The sequence below is a fragment of the Alosa pseudoharengus genome, unplaced genomic scaffold (assembly GCF_046254945.1).
Source record: "Alosa pseudoharengus isolate Yale_2024_CS ecotype anadromous, Long Island Sound unplaced genomic scaffold, YU_APseudo_1.1 YU_APseudo_1.1_scf_24, whole genome shotgun sequence".
Classification (NCBI taxonomy): Eukaryota; Metazoa; Chordata; class Actinopteri; order Clupeiformes; family Clupeidae; genus Alosa; species Alosa pseudoharengus.
Genome location: NW_027468689.1, coordinates 15,727,206 through 15,748,142, shown reverse-complemented (window position 1 = coordinate 15,748,142; position 20,937 = coordinate 15,727,206). Strand labels below are relative to the sequence as shown.

The 20,937-nt window shown below is 42.7% G+C and overlaps 1 protein-coding gene across 1 annotated transcript in view; it reads right to left on the bottom strand.

The window, feature by feature from the left end:
- The window catches only part of col6a1 (collagen, type VI, alpha 1), a 30,564-nt gene extending 15,648 nt beyond the window's left edge, over positions 1-14,916 (bottom strand). The window contains exons 1-20 of the mRNA XM_076303238.1: positions 14,656-14,916; positions 12,789-12,918; positions 11,525-11,731; positions 10,934-11,093; positions 10,249-10,362; positions 9,831-9,851; positions 9,463-9,483; positions 9,021-9,065; positions 8,804-8,857; positions 7,036-7,080; positions 6,906-6,932; positions 6,772-6,798; positions 6,636-6,680; positions 5,557-5,610; positions 4,217-4,279; positions 3,977-4,039; positions 3,608-3,661; positions 3,278-3,313; positions 2,986-3,048; positions 2,162-2,224 (exon numbers count right to left, since the gene is read on the bottom strand). Of these exons, the coding sequence (XP_076159353.1) occupies positions 2,162-2,224; positions 2,986-3,048; positions 3,278-3,313; positions 3,608-3,661; positions 3,977-4,039; positions 4,217-4,279; positions 5,557-5,610; positions 6,636-6,680; positions 6,772-6,798; positions 6,906-6,932; positions 7,036-7,080; positions 8,804-8,857; positions 9,021-9,065; positions 9,463-9,483; positions 9,831-9,851; positions 10,249-10,362; positions 10,934-11,093; positions 11,525-11,731; positions 12,789-12,918; positions 14,656-14,746 (1,383 nt within the window). The 5' untranslated portion in view covers positions 14,747-14,916. The remainder of the gene's footprint in view (positions 1-2,161; positions 2,225-2,985; positions 3,049-3,277; positions 3,314-3,607; positions 3,662-3,976; positions 4,040-4,216; positions 4,280-5,556; positions 5,611-6,635; positions 6,681-6,771; positions 6,799-6,905; positions 6,933-7,035; positions 7,081-8,803; positions 8,858-9,020; positions 9,066-9,462; positions 9,484-9,830; positions 9,852-10,248; positions 10,363-10,933; positions 11,094-11,524; positions 11,732-12,788; positions 12,919-14,655) is intronic.
- Positions 14,917-20,937: the final 6,021 nt, after the last annotated feature.

Genomic DNA, 20,937 nt, shown 5'->3' with positions numbered 1-20,937 from the left:
TCCAAAAGGGTAGATATCTAATCGCCTTCAAATTCCTGAGAATGTTTGTATGACTTCAGAGAATTACAGAAGGGAAAGGAGAACACTGCTATCCATTCAAGCCTAATTAAAAACCCAAAGTTCAAAAAACACTTAAGGGAAACAAAACCGATACTATGGTTAATCATCCTTTCCCCCTTTTCCAGTCTTGAGTCAGGGGCTCTGAATAGAACTCTGGTGAGAGGTGGTGACTCAGAAGGCGGGAAATATGATGTTTATTTTCATTTTATGCCTTATTTTAACCAGCAGGGACATCTGAAACATGGAAGAATTGCATAAGCAAAATGGAGGTTTGGAAAGAACATTAGCCTTTTCTAATGCATTAACGGACTTCTCCATATTTCCATTTCTTTGGGAAGCGGTGCAAGTCATACGCCCACTCCTACTGGAAAAAAATTCCTGCCAATAACAAAAAAAGAAAAAAAGAAGAAGAAAAAAAGAATTTAAGAAAAAAGATTTTCTCTCACTGTCAGATGCTGGTCTGGCTACACCCCAAAGACCAATTCCACAAAAAGCTACGACAGAGAGCAACACAACACACGAATAGCAGCGCTATGAAACCAAACATGTGGCGGTGGGCCAAACCTTACTTGTAAAGATCACATAACACTACGCAGTGCACCATGCAACTGCAGAGAGAGGTCTCTGATGCACTGGTACATCAGCTGCCTTATGAGGTAGAACAGCCCGCACAATCCAGGCTGACTCACTGCACTAAATCACCTTACACTTAAGCAAAGCTGGACCTTGTTGTTTGAGAGACACACAGCGTAGCTTATAGAGCAACGGCTGTCAAGAGTGGGTGATGGGAGGATTAGTCATAGCTCAGCTGGATACTTTCAGTCGCTGGACAGTGTAATGGTTGTCCCCTTTGCTTATATTTAGACCCATTCTTGGCTTCGATGCCTCCACACCTTCAGGGAAGCAAGGTTTGCTAGCGCTATGCTAATTCTGGATCACAGCGATGGGTCACTGAGCTAGCACCACCCAATTCATGAGCCTTGGTTTCAATTCATGTGTAGGCCTACTCAACATAGTGTCACCAACAAAGGCAGTGGCGGAAAATACTAGTCTCATTCCACTGACTTTGAATTCTTGAATTACTTATAGGAACGTCACCTATTACCAACCATCCTGTATTTCCAACCTCTTACATGAACAGTATGTGTCACTAATATTCATTTCTATACAAACCAATACGGCGGACTCCTAAAGAAACGCAAGCACCCACACCATAAGTGTATCTAAATTAGCTATGTACCAAACATTTACACCTCTCAACACTTTCATTTGACTTTGAAACCCTCTGCTTCATGCCCTTACCTGAACATCCAGGCATATTATCTCTACCCTAACCCCTGCTGTGCTGAGCAGAGAGGGCTAGCTTTCATTTTGTGCCACAGTGTACTGTAGGTTACAGGACTGCATAAACTTGCCAGGCCTTTGACCAGTAAACAGTTTATAATATCATAACTTTATCCCTGTCTTACTTCAGAGGGACAAGGTTAGCCCCTGGGTTTCATCGTGTGACCAGTCTCTGGAGCCTTTATAATGCAGCCCATCTGGGGTCCTTCTGGCCTGTTGAGAGGGCCCATAAATCCAGTCTTCTTCTGTCCTGCCCCCAAATCCCACAGAGATGAGTCTAATTTCTTATCTGGAAGGCACCGCTTTGTTCCTTCCCTGCCTTGTGACCTTGCCAAAAGGGCTCTCTGACCTTTCCAGTTAGGGGGCAGGGGTTGTACGAGGCTAAGGGATGCCTTTCGTTAGAGGTCAAACCTGACCTTCGTACTCCATTTGTGACTAAGCAGAAAGGAGGCTGAATGTCATTTTTAAAAATGTTTAACCTGACCTGACATCGAGAGTTTTAAAGGAATTCTTTTGCCTGCTAGAAGTAATTGCACTCCCTGCTAATATATATATATGCATATATAAAAAAACACTGGTAGATAGTGCAATACACAGGCTCTGGTAAAATGGCTAAGCATATGCGTAGAGCTACAAGCTCATTTTATAACAAAGAGTGAAGAGGTAGACTCAACATAAGGCTCCATGCCTACAGTAGGAAAGCTTAGGTTTCTCCCGTCAGATCAACAGAGGAGAAGTTGGTGATTAGTTTTCTTACCGGATCGCCGTTTGCCCCAGCTGATCCCTCACGTCCAGGCTGACCACGAGGCCCAGGGTCACCCTGCAGGAGTGAAAGGGTTAAAACACTGGCCAAGACAAAGCATTAAACCTGGTTTGGCACAGGAATACTTAAGCAATGGGACACAAGTAAGAGTGGGGTTGGTAAGGTTTATTCCCAAGGCTGTAATGTGTTAGTGATATTCATCTCAACATTCAACCTATTCCATTTACTCTATTTTTCTCACTTGATGTGACATTGTAAAATCACTACCTAGTTCCTACTCTAGTTCCGAGTAAATGGAATGTTAACGTCAGACAATTCAGATCTAAAGTAGGCCTATCAATAATGGAGTGATTGCTAACAGTTCCCCACTTATAAGTATAAGTATATATACTCTTTTGATCCCGTGAGGGAAATTTGGTCTCTGCATTTATCCCAATCCATGAATTAGTGAAACACACTCAGCTCACAGTGAACACACAGTAAGGTGAAGCACACACTAATCCCAGCGCAGTGAGCTGCCTGCAACAACAGTGGCGCTCGGGGAGCAGTGAGGGGTTAGGTGCCTTGCTCAAGGGCTTATGACTTATGGACTTGGACTTACAGTATGGATTGCTTCTCGTCCAATCATAAATTGATTAATTGTTTCACTGGACATCGCATACAGGGAATTTAATGGTTATTAAGTTGCCAGAGTGTTTGTGAGTGACCAGTGGTATCATGATCTCATACTCTGGGGCAAATTGTATCTCTTGCCCAAGTCCGACACCCCTAGAGCTGTGAGCTGACCTAAGCAAAAAGGTTTCAGGTTGAAGACTTACAATCTCTCCCCTCGGCCCACGGTTTCCTCGGGATCCTTGTTCGCCCTTCTCTCCTGGACCTCCCTGTAGTGAAAGTCTCATGGTCATCACAAGGTCATCTTGAATTTCCCCTTGGGGATCAATAAAGTATCTAACTATCTATCTATCTATCTACAAGGTGCTGAGCTTCTTACAGATTATGTGTACAGATTGTGAATACCGGTAACATGACTTCATGACACATTTCTGAGTTTTGAGGAATTGAAATCATTTCATAACTCTGCTGTGTTGAAAATGTAAACGTAATGCTTACTTGGGTGCCTGGTCCTCCATCTTTTCCTGGTTGGCCCTTTAAAAAAGAAACAAGCTGTTAAAACTGAATTTTGACCAAATTCCCTCCCTGTGAAAGAAGAAGAAGACCACACACACACACACACACACACACACACACACACACACACACACACACACACACACACACACACACACACACACACACAATGACATTCTCCAGGCTATCCTCCAAAAGGGGCTCTCACTTGGCCTTGGCCTTGCTTATGTCTTACTCACAGGATACACAGAACCTCCATCACGGGGGCCTCCAGAGAAACCTGTAAACACGTAGGGGCTGTGAAATACTCACGTCATCGCCTCTCTCTCCTTTGTCTCCGTTGGCGCCTGGCGGTCCCCTGTCTCCCTGCACAAGTGAACCAAAAGACATGTGAGGCAAAGCAAACCATGGGGCTGTGGCGAGACAAGGATGTGCGGAAGCACCAACTATAAATTATCCCTCAGTCCCCCATCCCAATCCCCATCTCAAGCCTCATCAATGCTAACTGCTAAACACTACCATCTGTGAGTCAGTTCTCTCAACATCACAAAGCTATGTGTAAACAGCCGTCTGATGGATGGTAAACCACTTCGACTGATTGCCCCCAGACGGGATCTTTACATTACTAATCGGTGGATGAGTGTACCAGCCTCACTTGTTCATTGAGGGCGTCCTATTTACCTTTGGTCCAGAGGGGCCGTAGTTCCCGGGACGTCCAGGTAAACCATCAAGTCCACCCTCTCCCTAAAGATGAGAGAAATGTCAGACACTACCTCATCAACTGGTGCGGAAGTCAATTAAATCTAGAAGGCTTAGTCTTTGGTCAAACTTAAGAACTGTTGCAATGATGGGAACATTTAATAAATAAATAAATAAATAAATAAATAAATGAGACTACAGTTCAGATAAGCATGTTCATACTTTTCCTCCTTTTACACCATATGGTCCAGGGTCTCCTTTTGGACCAGGCTCTCCCTGCAAACCCTGTGACAGAAAGAAGAAAACGTTTCCTTTCAGACATGACAAATGGAGCAGTGATCCTCTCCCCCACACATAAATGATGAGCACTAATCCCCACAGAGGCTGTATTGTGTCTCAATAAAGAGGGAACAGTATAAAACTGTATTTTAGCACTGAAACTTAGAATTTCACAATGGATAGCAGAGGGGGAGGTTCAGCAAGAAAGTGAGAACCCTTTGTGAATTTCTACATGTCATATTTGGTAAATGTTTGGCAGTGTCCCGGGGCAAACATCCCCTGCTCTGGACTCCAGATGCGGGCTGAGTGGAAGCAGCTGGAGGAGAATGAGCTTGTCTGAGAGAGCGGAGGGAGGGAGGGTGGGTGCCTCGGCCAATCAGCACTGTTTGGGGGAGAGAAGATCCAGGTCGATAGCCAATCAGCTTTGTGACTGATAGCTTGTCATGGTCAAATAAACTTTTTGGCCAATCATGTTTGGGATGGAAGGCAAAACAACTGGACTTGGATGTATGATAAGTATATTTTGTGTTTATTCTTTTTTTGTTAACGTTAACCTGCTTGCTTCAGAGAAGACCTGGTGAGTCTGGTGATAGGAGTAAGCCAATCAGATTACCGTAAATATAATTAGAGCAGATATTTAAAGCAATCAGTTAACCCATGGCTAGTTTACCATAGTGAGATGTACTGCCAATGCCAAGCAACTGGTCTTAAAGCCTAGTCTAAAATGCCCTTGAATGTTAACAGCTCAGACACGGGTAAGAAAATGATGCTAACAGACAGATGACTGTCAACACCCACACCAAAATGTGGGATTCTTTCCACAATGTCTTTTTTTCCTTGACAATTTCAATAAAGCATAATGACGATGATGATGATAATAATGACAACGGTGATAATAATAATGAATGATGATTATCACCATGAGCATGTATTTGATTCATTTAGAAATATTTTGTGATGTGTTAAAAACATCAACCTTAAAAGCTATATGTAATAAGGTTACAATTTAAAAGGAACACTGTTTTTTTTAGGGTGCTGCAAGTTTTCCTTTGTGTGGGCGTAAGAATGACAGAAGCAGGGGAAGGGGGCTAGGGGGGGGTGTGGCTGACCACACTGGGCCCTCCCCACACTGTGAGGATGGAGCCGTTGACAGCAAGAGTCCTGAAACAGCTGTCCCTCCCCACCCGGGCCACACAGCTTCTCAGAGCTGCCGCTTTTACATGTAAACACGCGGAGTAGAGCCGACACCTGGAGAGATGAGGCTCTAGAGGAAGCTCACTTACATCTGGTCCTGGAGATCCTTTGCAGCCGGGAAGACCTGGATAACCTGGTTCACCCTGTGGATGAACAAGAGACAGTGTATAAACACACTAGGGAATACACAGAGGGGGGAGGGGGGTGTACAAAGGCATGGGCAGCCCCACGCATACACAAAGCTTGAATGCTGTGATTTGGTGTGGGTAGCCGAGAGGTTTACACAGAATATTAACCAAGCACACCCATGGCCTCAACCCCCACTCACATGGACATACACACACATATACTGATAAAGACACAGACACACACACATGCACACACGTACACACACAACCATGAGGAGGTCAGTCAGCCTTAGGCACGTACATCTGGGTCAAACAAGCAGAAACAGCTGGAAAGGAGAGTGTGAAGTGAGAAGACCTATGATGTTCAACACACACACACACACACACACACACACACACATTTCACAGCTTAAACCCCCTGTGTGACAGGACAGCATGCAGGCATTAGCAGATGTTATAGGATGTGGTAAACAGCACAACTAGAAATAAGAAACACACACTGCAAGAACACAAACAGCCATCCATGCCACAGCAGGACCCACTCAACAGACCACACAAGGAGGCCAACCAGGCCAGGGCACTGTGAGGGGGCTGGGGTGCACGGACCACATGACCACGATGGGTCAGTGAGAAAGCAACAGAGCATCTTCTCGCCAAGGGGAGGTCACTAGATTCATCAACACAGGACGGACAGGGCTGCAGGTGTTATGCTAGTGAAGCAGAAAACACGACGCTTCCTGTGCCTGAAACTTCTCAATTTAGGTTTTGAAAGTCAGAGGGCCATTCTAGAACCCTCAAGTGCAGGTTTCTCACACAGAACTTTTTGTCCATCTATTAGTACCAATGATGGACATTTCTCTAAGAATCAGGCAGTTGTTGCTAAATGATTAAATGTAGTCTTGCTTTGCTGGAGATTAAAACTGGAGCCTTCTTTGCCTTGTTGATGAAATGAGCGTCCACTATGACCCTATTTTGAAGATATATGAGTGACCAAAGAGTTTCAGTGGATGAACATAAGTGTGAATGCTGATCTCCTTTACCTTGCGTCCATCAATGCCATCAATGCCATGCTGTCCTTTGTCTCCCTGGAGGAGAAATTTAGAAACATGTTTAGCTCCTGTTAAATCTGAGCGATGATATCTTAAAGGCAGATATTTCAAGAGGAGAGAAATTTACCTTGAATCCTTTGTGGCCCCTCTCTCCCTAGATGTTAGAAAAGATATGTAAGTATAGTCTTGTGCTTTCATAAAGCATGATACAGTATAATTGATATAATTAAGTCAATGGTAACCTGCAATGCATAATTATACCTTGTCGCCTCTCACTCCTCTGTCTCCCTATGAAGAAAGAATTGAGAAAAAAATAATTAATGACTTCAATAAGAGACATAACAATTCAAACAAGAGATATTGTCATATTTGAACAACAAGTAAAACATACCTTCATTCCTTGGTAACCAACAGGGCCAGGATCACCAGCATTTCCCTGTCAACGAAAAAAAGACCTTTAAACAACTTGGTTGTATTTTAATCCTTCTCCCGACTGAAATATTATATTAAAAAATCAGTCTGTCAAAGATGAATATGATATCACATGTAGAGTGAGTCATGAGTTAGCTCTCTCCCTGTCTCTGATTCTGGTCCAGGAGAATTAATATGTTTTGTCTGTGTGAGGTAAACAGGGAACCTTATATAATGGGTTCACTGGCTCTCCACAGTCAAAATGCTTAATGCCTAATGGAAGTGCTGGTCACCATCCAATGTTTATAAATGGGCATCCTGTCTGTGTACATGCTCTCTCTCTCTCTCTCTCTCTCTCTCTCTCTCTCTCTATCTATCTCTCTCTCAAATGAGTACTCTACTGTACACTGTTTCAGAGCGGACATTCCTTCATTCTGATGGCGTGGTGACAGCTGTTCTAGTTCCAGAGTGTAGAGCCTGCCAAATTAAATTGCCTATCACTCTTGTAAATTCACCTTCCTTGGACACAACGGCTCATAAGATACTCAATGTGCAGCTTGGAGTCCTTGATACCATGAGGAAATTTAGGGAGTTTAGGGTCTCACAATGAAGGAGCTGATTTGTCCATTTATGTCATGCATACAGTATTCTAAGGGTTCCCACCCATTTTTACTGACAACATTTTAAAACCTTTCCATGACCTTTCAATAAACTTAATTTGAATTTCTATGACTTTTCACGGCCTACACGTACAACTTACGTTTCACGGCCTACACGTGACTTACTTTGGGGCTAATTATGAAATGTGACTTCAACAACAAGATTGGATAAAATTTGTTTTCTTCCCCTCCATTCTATAAAGGAAGCGATCGTATTCTGTGACATGATGTACGCTGTCTCCTACCTACGTCCCTGGTAAGAAAATGAAATGTCCTGACTTTTCCAAGACTTTTAATGAATTTATTGAGTTCCATGATTTCTGCAGGTCTGGAAAATGGGATTTTACAATTCCATTACTTTTCCAGGTTTTCCATGACCGTGGGAACCCTGATTCTACCTGAGGTAGCACTGATCCTTAATTATGGTAATTATGTTCCCATCAATGAAAATACAAATGGCATCACACACCAGTACTAACCTCACCCATAAACAGCATGCAAACTTAATCTAAAATGTGATGGCCCAAATAACTTGCTTACCCCAGGCCTATAAATAATAAATGTGTGTGTGTGAGAATAGTGTATTAATAATGGGCTAGCGCATCCTCCTATTTGGGTTGCCAAATTAGGCCAACTGTCAACAGCTGTCAGTTGTAGTCATGAACGCCTACGACAGGCAGGCAAATTTCCAAAATTAAAACAAGAAACAAATTAAGTGGACATCGTGGTGACGTCTTCGTCAAACGAAGAATATCAAGTCTGACGCAGAGCTGGCCATATATTCTTTCTGAAAGTGAGCTTTGTATATTTCGATTTTCAGCCTTTTTTTGTTGTTTTAAAGCCATACTAATATCCTACAGCCAACTGGTAACCTACCTGTAACATGTCAGTAGAGTCAGTATAGCATAACATAGCATTGCATAGCGTAGTAATACTAATACTATAATAATACTATAATATAGTACTAGTATAGTATAGTACATGTCTTGCATACATACAATGTGTGTTTGACTGTGCTCCTGTATGTACATTTGCCCTTTAACAGTCCAGTGTTCTGTGCTGCTATGTGACTGTTACTTCAATACTCACATGGGCACCAACGTCTCCCTTCTCTCCATGCATGCCTGGCCTTCCAGCTTCGCCCTAAACACAGAAACAGACCAAAAGAAAGAAAGAGATGGTATTTAGGAATAATGTTTTAATCACGTGGCCTGTTCAAATGGGTGTTTCCAGCACGCGATTAGCTTTTCATACCCCTTGTAGCAGCAGCATGTGTTGATCTAAATGTTTTATATATGTTGCTCACCTTGTATCCTGGTTCACCAATTCCTCCCTTCGGTCCACCTTTAGCCTACAAAGAAGGGATTAGGGATTAAAAAGACAGAATTAGTGGAATAAAAGATTTCATAATGCCAGCACAGGATGGTGCTGCTGGTGGTAGACACTGCCCATCACACCTGGACACTTGACTGAGTGAGCACCCATGCCAGCTTTAATTTGTCTTTTTTGATTGTACTACTACACAACATGTCAAATGGTTCTTAGTCATCTAAGTTTCTCTACTAAAGGTTTTGTTCCAATGTTTATTTACTGTATCGCATACATACGGTACATACTGCATTGCAACGCAATTTTATTGTGGCAACACTATTGCAGTATTGTCAGATTTCAGCTCTGTCCAGCTACTGTATGTTATTCCTGATAAAAGGATGCAAATACTGGAGAAAGCATGAATGATTTTTACTTACATTGCAGTCAAAGGAACAGCACTGTGGACAAAGAGAGAAAAATACAATTACATTATTATCATGTATGCTACTGTTATATCAGTAACACATGTTGATACTGTTACATTAATAATCAGTAATGAACAATGATAGTTGCTCATTCATAGTTACATTGGTAATGATAGTTAGATCAGTAATGAACAATGATAGTTGCTCACTGATAGTACATTGGTAACGATAGTTAAATCAGTAATGAACAATGACAGTTTCTCATTGATAGTCACATCGGTAACGATAGTTACATCAAAAATGAACAGTTGACACAATCAGCACTATAATTTGGATAAAGAAGATCGTATCAGATATAGATCAAACCAGAAAGCACATACCACATCTTTTGTTTCATTCCGCTGAAATAGAAGAGAGAAAGTATATACATTATGATTACATTAGACACATGAGATGTGTTCTCATATATTCATAAGCAATAAAACAACAAAGTACAAAATCTAACCTCATCTAATCATCTATAAAATAATTCTAAAAATGAGCATGTAAGTAATTAAATGACAGGCAAGTAGCAATGCACAGACTCACACGCACACGCACACGCACAAAAATGAGCATGTAAGTAATTAAATGACAGGCAAGTAGCAACACACACACACACACACACACACACACACACACACACACACACACACACACACACACACACACACACACACACACACACACACACACATACACACACACACAAAAATAGCTTTGGCTGATAGTGGTGAGATGTCCTGAGTCCTAACTTACAATGATCTCAATGATGGTTTTAATGGCAGCGGTCGTGCCTTCACGCTTCAAGTTAGCAGCAGTGAAGTTCTGACGGTAGTTTTTGTCTGTTGCGATGATAGACAATCTGGCATCCTTTGGAAACAAACAAAGAAAGAGAAGAGAGAGAGAGAGAGAGAGAGAGAGAGAGTGAGAGTGAGAGAGAGAGACAAGGAGACTACGGATTAAGCTACTAAATGTGAGTGCTTTCATCTTGATTTCATGCATTGAATCGCTTGTATATACAGCTGAATATTCCACAACTGGCCATCACTTCACCCTCTTAAAGTTTATCAGTACACATCTGGAAACAGGAAGTGTGGGTCAACTGAAGGAAATAGCCTTCCTCACTCCTGTAGGAATCACTAGACAGATCATAGGCATTCAGCTTGACTTTGCTCTTGTGTTTGTGCCTAACTACTGAGCAACCCAAGACTAGAAAGGAGCATCACTTGGTGTGCTGCTTATGTTATCACAGACTTCCACTACACAACAGAATAATTACAATGCCCATATACCATAGTTGGAGGAGCCATCAAATATGCTAAATGTAAGATGTTCGCTCACAGGGGTGTTTCGCTCACAGGTTTGTTTCACTGACAGGAGTCGCTAGACTTATTCTAACTATCCCACCTATCCATGTACTGGGCATCCATTCTCCACTTACCTGTTCATCAGGAGAGATGGCCACAGCGAAGACTTTGATGCCATGCTGTTTGGCCTCTTGGGCTGCATCCTGAATGCCTCCGCACGGTTCCTTATAACCAGTCTCCGGGTGGCCGTCCGTCACCACTACAATGTACTTGTTCTCGTGGTAGTAAGAACCGCTGTTTAAGGAAGGAGGAACAGAGTATATGCCTAGATAGTTAGCACTCGGTCATGTGTACGTGGAACTCAAGTTGAGATAACTTTGTGCTAATGCTAATAGTGGGATGCTCTGAGAGCTCGCATGTGGATACCAGCTCAAACTAGTCATTTGGGTTAAAAATGCCCAATGGGCAAATAAAAATGTGGTGTAAAACATGTGAAAGCTGTATTCTAAGAAGATATAGTGTTGACACGTTAAGGTAATGATTGGATGGTATGGTCATGTGCCTATGAGCAATTAATATGGGTATGCAGATGCATCTTGTGTGTGTGTGTGTGTGTGTGTGCGTGTGCGTGTGCGTGTGCGTGTGTGTGTGTGTGTGTGTGTGTGTGTGAGTGCATGAACACAATATGTTTACGTGGGTGCATCTGCATCTGAAGTGATACTTACTTAACCATCACTTCAGCGATGCCCCTCTTGATGGCACAGTCTGTGTAGGTTCCCTTGCCAATGTACTTGATGGCATTGATGGCAGCCTTCAGGCTATTCTTCTCACTGTCACTCTGCATGTCCCTGAGCTCTCTGACCAGCTCGACACTGTCACTGTAATGCAGGGCTCCCGAGTTCCACGTCAGGGTCCGGTCACATTCCTGGTTGCTGGGGGGGAAATCAGGCAGCAAAGTCCATAAACTTAATCAAGAGTTGATCTACAAAGGCCAGTTTTTCAATGTTACTGACACACTTCACAAGAAAAGGGAAAAAAGAGGGTGCGGTGATGCTTGGAATGCTGTGCTTTGGTAATGCTAGAGCCAAAATCACAATACTGTACCAATATAATGAGTCATGATTATACTGTATTTCTTTAATCACATCATATGTATTTGTCATCTACTAAACAATTCTTTGGGTACACATGAGGTACTTTGGACACGGCACTGACTATGATTTCGGTTAACATAAAGGAAATGACAAAATGTGATGGGATCTGGAAAAACCCAAAACATAAGTTTCACCAACTTTGATTTAACTTTTGTACACCTTTGGTGTTCCTGGTCAAAAATGACATGACCAGCCATTAGAAATGAATGGGTGAGACTACATATTGATCAGATGGACAGTACAGTATGTGTGCTTATGTACATTCACTCACACACACACACACACACACACACACACACACACACACACACACACACACACACACACATACACACACACACTTCCCCTTTTTGGTTCTATGCCAGCCACGGGAAGCTTTCCCCAATAGAATCTTTTTCTCTCTGACTTGAGCTAAGGTCAATGAGACCTGCAGGCCATGGATTGAAAATGGAAGGTCAATAATAATATAACAATAATATAGGCATTACTATGGATTTATAATAAACTATAATGCAGCTCTCATGGAAAACAAAACTAATAAACATGAAACAAACACAATAGGTTAAGTTGATTAAAATTCACCAGAGGGTTGAAACAGCAGAAATCATGTGTTCATCAGAAATCAGCAGAAATCATCAATGTTTGATTTCACCATGTGATGGGTTTTTCACAGATCGCATCATAAATATGCTCTTGGTCATAGTGGACAGTTATAGAACGGCGTTTAAACTATGTTATACTTTGTTGAATTCAATGACCTTGTATTGGCTGAATTATTGTCATGGCAATAACAAACTCTGTGTTTAGGACATAGACAGTGTTTGTCTATACATACAATTCCTTGAGCTCATCAATAAACGTGTTGGTCCATTGCTGGATCTGGCTGATGTAGTACTCTGGAGGTTTGGCACGGAGTGCCACACTCTCAGAGGTATCCAAGACAAAGAACAGATCCACTGGGCAGTCTGAGGAGAGAGAGAGAGAGAGAGAGAGAGAGAGAGAGAGAGAGAGAGAGAGAGAGAGGTCAGATCAAGGCTGCATTGCAAACATCATGTCACTTGCCATGATTTTCACACACTCCTCCTCCCTCAGCAACAGTGTCATAACTAAAGGAATGATATACCTGCCTGAATTTATTTACACTTCAAAAACTCCTTAATATCTGCTGTATCATTAAATCAAAGTAGAGAGACACGACTAGTCCAATCATGGCTGCCTCAAACATCATGTCTCCATCATGTCACTTGGCATGATTATCTTGTGCAGAGTGGCTGCCTGATTCTTAACTTTTATACTGAAAGGAGCAATCTACGGGGCAACAGCGTACAGTATCTTTGGGTCTTTCCAACCGTCAGATTCCTTCCATTGATTATTTCCTGCCTTACGAACTACTGATGCAGGTCAGGCCCTGAGTCTAAACATCTGTGCAGCGAGTTAGACTGGTCTAAGGAGTTCTTGATGGAGCCTTTCCCTTACAAGGTTCTAACAACATTTGAAAGACTCTTTCGTGGGGTCAACCTGAAGAAGACTGTTTATAAAAAGTGCAATACCACATCCGTGTTCACAATTTGATAGCCTCTGGTGTATACCTTGTTCCAGTGTTGTATGTGTTGTTTAGCAACTGAGGAAACTGAAAGCAAGATTCTCTTTCGCAAAAAGAGAACAATTAGAAAGATTTAGACTTCCCATCACCACACTGTCTGAAAATCACAGAACTTGACTCAACAATCCACATATTGTAAACAGTCAAGAAAGCATACTCAGAAATTGTTCAAATAAACAAATACATTGCATGCTAACATGTTCAGTATCAGCAGGCTACTAACATTAGCACAGATACATGAAAATATAAACATATAGGCCTAGGCCTACCTATAACTTGTTGATTAAGGTGTTACCCCTAGTACCTGGATTTGTATCACGTGACTTTCAGTAGTCACATGACTCCATTAATAAATCCCGTAATATGCTTTTTTTATAGTCCCAGCAAATGAGCATGTGACATCTTGATATTTCCATTCATTAACACTCACATACAGTATTTAACTAAAACGGCAAAATCAGTTTGGTGGCCTGGTTCATACCCCTAGCCATCATTCCTCCGGCTACACCACATTAGCAAGTATATGGCATATAATCACAAAGCCAGGAAACAATAGATGAATAGGCCTATTTCTGATAACACCTACAGTAGCTCCACACATCACCGTGCAACATAGCAAAACATAAAGACTTCATGACCTGAGACAGGCCTCTTAAACGTTAAACAAGATGTCAGGACATAGGCTACTTTCACTCGTTGTTCAAGTACAAGAGCAGTCACTCACTCTGCTTCTGCAACGTATCTTACCTACCGTGAATAAATTCCTGAATTTATTCTTCTATAGCAAATAGCAATTTTGCATAGCAAATTTAATTTAACTAACATGTGATGTGAAATGTCTCCGTTTAAACATAAGGTTTTTCTACCTTAGAAAAAGCAACTAGCCTAATGCAAAACAGAAGCCAAACAGAAGCCAAAGGTTTTGTCTGACTATTGGAACAATAAATTATTGTGCCAAGCATATTAATAATATGCAATAATGTGAGCAACAAATGTAAACTTTTCGTATAGGTTACACCTAAGGTACACCTTAGCTTTGTCTTTCCAAACATCCAGAAATACCAATGTTTTAACATAATAAGGCAAACAGGGTTATTACCTTGAAACGGATTTCTTAGGTTTTGAGTTCGCATCACTTCCCATAACGAGCACAGCCAGAAAGCTGTTAGAATAAGTCCTCTCCGAGCCATGGTCCTAAAAAGTCCTTTGCACGTTGACCGTGCAAACTACGGACAAAACAGCAACGTTAGGCTACCTGAGTACTTTAAAGGGAAAGGAGAAATTATCAGGATTGTAATCCAGAAATCCCACCTTGGACCAGTGTAACGGGACAGAGGAGAGGGAGGAAGCGTCGGCTGGAAGCGCAGGTCCAGATGTGAACGCCTTAATGTGAAGGAAGGACGGAGGAGGAGTTGACTTCACCAATGTAGCCTTCTTTATCCTCGAGACATAAAATATCAAAACGTATCCCTCATCTAATCTAACACATGTTTCGATTGTTTAGCGAACGCATTACATTGAACTTACATTGTTTTAAACCATCTACATTTAAAGACTGTAATCATAGGTTACAGATTTCTTTCTTTTTTTCAAATGTGTTCTCTTGCAGCATTTAGGCTACTACTTTTAGTGTGTTTACTTCGGTGTGTTGTAGGATAAGCCATAATGCTTAATGGGGCATGTGATTAAGAATGGTAGAACAAACTCTATGGATGAGTATTCTATGAAGCAAGTTAATGGACAGTGTGGAACCGGATGGGTGATAAGGGGTGTGCTTGTGTTTGCAATATATGCGTTTGTGTAGTTACCTTCATGTATTAGACTAGTTTTCAAAGTCTGGACAGTATTAGGAGTGAGTGAAAGGGGTGGTGGCGGTGGAGTTTGGGAATTTGGGGTGATTGTGTGTGGGGTGATGAGTGGGTGGCTGGGTTAGGGTGAGGAGATTGTGAAGACATTTGGTGGAAACCTTCAGCTCTGCTCATATGTTGTCCAGTCTTCCATGATGGGGGGGGGTCACAGTTCTCTTCACACATCTGCATTTCTTCAACATGCAGACCCACAGGCCTGACCTCACCCCCCCCCCCCCCCACACACACACACACAAAATGAAATAGACAAGAGGCCAAGACAAACCCACAACCGTACCAATCCCCGCCTAACCCCCCCCCCCGCCTGCAGCCCCAGCCCCAGCCCCAGCCTCAACATGTCTCTGTGAAGAGGAACAGCGCCATCTATGTGTGTGTAGCTGACATTTAGCCTCCCTCCCTCTCTCCCTCCCTCTCTCCCTCTCTCTCTCTCTCCAAATAAATCACTCATTTTGAATGGTATGGTATGTTGTTATGTAACAGTGGAGGTTTTTGTGGTGTATCCTCTCAGTGTTTAGCATACACGAGCGACGCAGCACAGCGCTAAACATCTGAATGCCGACAGCCAACTGCTAACCCTCACCTGTGGATTAATCCTTCCTCTGACAATTGAGCCATAGACTTTTCAAAGCCACAGTCTTGAGGAGACACAGCCCGCCAAGGCCTCATGCTGTGAACTAGCATTGATACAATACGCCCCTGAAGAGCGAGAAAAGAATTTTGATCCAAAATGTTGCAAAACTGTAAATCTGCGAGTAGGCCTATATACATCTTCTTGGATCGTCTCAGCTGTCTTGGCCGTGACAGGAAGGATTGATGCAGAGACTCAACGGTCCTGTTAGGACCACAGCCAGTGGTCACACTGAGATGATCCCCTCCCTTTTCCATGACAGTGCGACATGCAGACACCCTGTGTTACTGTAAGTGGTTGAAGTGGTGTGGCTGTAACTGGAAAACTTGTCCCTCACCCAAGACATAACCCTCCATGATTGATTGGCTGTCAGAGTGAGAGAATGAGTGGGTGTAATTGGTGATGGTGAATGACTGGGGGAAAAGTGACAGTAGTGGATATAGAGCTCATTGTAAATAGCTGCTCAAAGTGTGTGTGTGTGTGTGTTTGTATGGGTGTGTGTGTGTGTGTATGTGTGTGTGTGTCTGTGGTGTGTGTGTGTGTGTGTGTGTGTGTTTGTATGTATGCGTGTGCATGTGTGTGTGTGTGTGTGTGTGTGTGTGTATGCGTGTGTGTGTGTGTATGTGCATGCGTGTGTGTGTGTGTGTGTGCATGTGTGTGTGTGTGTTTGTGTCTAGGGAAGATGAAGGGGAAAAACCCTCCGGTGTATGACAAAATATTTCCCCTGAGAAGCAGAGCAGTTAGTGTTGACTCTCAGCTTGACTCTTAGACTGCAATGAGCAACGCTGTGTGCCTTGGCAACGATGAATAAAGACAAAGGTGCTACAGATTATTGTGTGTTTAGAATAAAAATTGAGGCGGTGGGGGTATTTTGATACAAACAGTTGCCTGTAGGAAAAGTAGAGGTTATAGTCACAAGGCTGTCTTCCCTCCCCAAAGCTGGGATTCAATTCTGTTTTAAAAATTCTATTACTGGAGAGACATTTGGCCAGTGCACTGCAGGCTTTTTCCACTGATCTCATACAGCAGTTTTGTTTTTTTTTCATCAAAAAAGGAAGGGGAAAAAAAATCATTTTGAGTGGAGTGGAGGAGTACGGGGTTGAGGAGGTGGGCAAAGAATCAGGGAGGGGAGGAGGGGAAAACCCCATCTGGTAATCATCAGCGTTTAATAGTGGAGGTTCAACTGTAAATCTGAGGAAGAGTTGGGCGGCTGTAGACGGAGGAGTGAGCCTTTATGGAGGTGAATGACATCAGGCCGCTCTCAGCCATGTACAGGCTGAAGAGAAAGAAAGAATGAAGAATAGCAAAGAGAGATACAGAGAGAGAGAGAGGGAGAAGAGCAACAGAAAATGAAGGAGAGAGAGAGAAAGAGAGAAAGGGAAATGTAAAGAGGGAGAGAGAATGTGAGAGAATGAAAATAGGAATGCAAGAGAGAGCGAGAGAGAGAGAGAAGGGGAGAAGGAACACTAAACCAAATTCCAGGGGATGTTTCATCGCATTGGGAATAAAACATTGACTTGACTTGACTTGACTTGCAGGGGATGCTGGGACACAGCAATGCCATGTAATGCTTCATGGCGCCTCTTTGAAATCTGTTGTAACAGTCAGGAAGTCAGTGGTGATGAGGCTAGACAGCTGACCCAAACAGTTTGTTCCTGTGTGTATCTGAGAACCAGGGACATCCAAGGCTCCCGCAGGTTTGTGAGGGCAGAGGTCCAAAGCTGTAGATCTAACTGGATGAGTTTGGATTTTACTGACCACTTGGGGCTCTGGCGATTGGCCGTATACGACGAGCAGTCGAAATCCCACTGCAGTGTTGTGTTTAGAGTCACAGGACAGTGGGATAATGTAAATTGTTAGGTCGCAAAACCGTGGTTTCTGGTTTGTTGTAAACAGATATCAATCTTGTTGTGGCAGTGTTGGTGTCCTCTGGCGATGAAGCGTACACACCGTTTGCCTTTGCATACTTACACAGTATACATTCCAATCATTCATTACTAAATACCATGTCATATGTGTACAACAGTCATACACCACAGGAAGACTGCAACAGCTGTTGTAGAGAGACTGCTAAAGCCAAATACAAAAGGTGTTGAGAGGAACAAGGAAAAGCTGGTGCCAAGATATGAAATGATTATGGTATATGTAGCACACCTCTTGTCTAGGTCAGTGGTTCTCAAACTGGGGGTCGCCAAAAATATTGGAGGGGTCGCGAAATGATTTGAGTCTGGATTAAAGACATTTTTGTAAAGGTTTTTAGTTAAAGGCTGCCATAGACATAATGCCTTTGATGTTGACATAGCCTACCTATGAGAGAAGACATTTTGCTGGCTCTGCTTCCAATGCCCATCTCACAACATTTAGTAACTAAATTCCACCGGTTAGAGAGAAGGGGGTCGCGAGACTTGGTCCATGTTTTTTGGGGGGTCGCCAGACAAAAAGTTTAAGAACCACTGGTCTAGGTGAAGTTCTTTATTGCTGCATGTACATAAAAGAGGGGGCAAAGGTGAGAGGATTTGAGGTTTTTGAGTATGAACATGACATCATGAATTCTAGGGTGTTCTGCAGCTGGAGGAACATAAAGGGAAGAAGTCCAGACAGCTCTAATTTGAAGCAGCGTGACCTCCTCGTCTGCTCAGGCCCAGACGATGGACGAAGTACAGGACGGAGGAGGATGGGGCACAGTGAGGTTTTTGTCTGAGCGATTCTGAATAATTCATTCATCTTCATCAGGAGACTTGGGGTGTCTCCCACTTTGTGTCTGTGTGTGTGTGTGTGTGTGTGTGTGTGTGTGTGAGAGCTAGCCAATAACATGACTCCATGGGATGAAAAAATTCAATGAGAAATTCATCCGAATCTGTGTGTGTCCCTGTGTCTGTGTGCTTGGCCATGCGTGTGTGTGGACTCTGACTTGCTCTGAACACTGACAGAATTGTGGGGGAACTGTGGGGTTCAATTCGGACGAATTTCTCATGAATTTGTCTTATCCCACAGACATGTTGGTAGCTTGTCAAAGCTAGCAACATGATTCTGATTTATCTGAATTGAGCCCCACAGTAAATAACAGAATTGAAAAAAACAACCTCTAAAAGACAAATCACAGATTAGTGATGGATAAGTAGCTATGAAGTTTTGTTTAGTCTATTTTGTTATTTATACTAAAAGGGAACATCACAGAGGAATCAATACAAACACTACGAACATTAATGTTGAAAACCAGTGATATCATAAAACCCCAAATGTTAGTGGTGATAGCTCACCAGTTTATTAAAACATGCTTACAACAAAGATTTTCTTTTAACTTCGGCAGGCTTTAACTTGATTGACACATCAATAGTCAAAAATGTCAGTTCTCTGATAAGCGATCAAATAGAGCCAGTATCAACAAGCCAACCTTGGCCTAACTACAGTACAGACAGAGAAAAAGCAGATCAGATGATGTTGGCTTTCTCTGGAGTAGACCCCCTGCTCTTTAAGCTCAGTGTTTGGTCTCTTTGGAAGAACAATGTTTTTATTTGACTTCCTTAACACATTCCAATGACTGCACATGGAGATGTTGGAAGAACTCCTCTGTCAAAGATGGTTTGGATAAGTTAGGACACAAGGTCGGCAAAGCGCTGAGTGACAGGAAAGGCTTTAGTTCAGTCACCTGTGGCTAATTGGTAAAAAGCACACCTGCCCTACCATCATGGTACATTTAAGCCTTCTGTGAGAGCAGAAGCCAATTGTCTTATAGGTAACACGTCTACAGAGAGGCTACACCAGGCACGCAACTGAAATGTTCCATTCGTGGAGTGTCTGCTGCAACAATTGTCTTCCACAGTAATCAGTGGAACTGGTTACACCAGACGTCAGAGTGGAAATATTAGATCAGTCTTCTGGTATTTTACGCTATGCGAACAGAGTGCTTCAGTTGAGGACCTGGTGTAGCCTGTGGCCTGTGGACAATTTTGGATCACACTTTTGTTTTGGATCTACACCGTCAGCCAAACACCACTTAAATTCAAACTAAAAACAGCGCCTTGAACTTGGAGGTACCTCCATCATGGAGGTAGAGACCATCGGACAGGGGGTGTGACCAAGCCACCAGCTAAGCAGGGGCCCAAGCTGACTTACCCACCCATGTACACACTGTCAGGATACACATAGACTTAGGTCAACAGGATTCGTTCTCAGTATCACAGTTTTATTTTCAGACTTCACACCTGGGAATGAGGTTTCAGTCCCAGTCAAACTCACAGTAGATCAATCTGTGAACAGGATAAATGAGACGCATCCAAAACACAGAAGATCTAGAAAGAGCAGAGCAAAGGAAATCCAAGGAGAGTTTTGGGTTTAAAAGCACAGAGGATACAGACTTAACTGAAGGAGTAAGAATGTCCAGGCGCAAGTGCAACTGGTGTGGCAGCCAAGGGCGCCGATCTGAGTCTTTGGGTGTGATTACCCACAGGTGTGGGTGATCAGTACTCTGGGGAGAATGAAGGAGAGTCTGTGACAACCGATGACTGAGAAGTGAGTGTGGCTAGTTGGGAATCAGAGCAGAGTGCAGGAGAGTGAGGAGTGGGTGTGTATCAACCTTCTGTTGATATTGTGAAAGAGGAGAGCTCATGGCTAGATTATACAATACTCCGTCTTATAAACCCCAATACAGTTATGCTGCCAAACTTATCTGATCCAAAAATCACACAATGAGTTTAGTACTCCATATTCTTGTTACTATGTCTTGAGAACATTTCAATCAACTCTGATGCTCTTTTTTTCAGTCTCACTACAACATGTGCAAAACATGTGCAAAACGTGCAAAACAAGTATCTCTAAATGGGGAAAAAACAAAAACCCACCACGTTTGATGTGCCATTTCAGAAATTCAAATTTTATGATACTA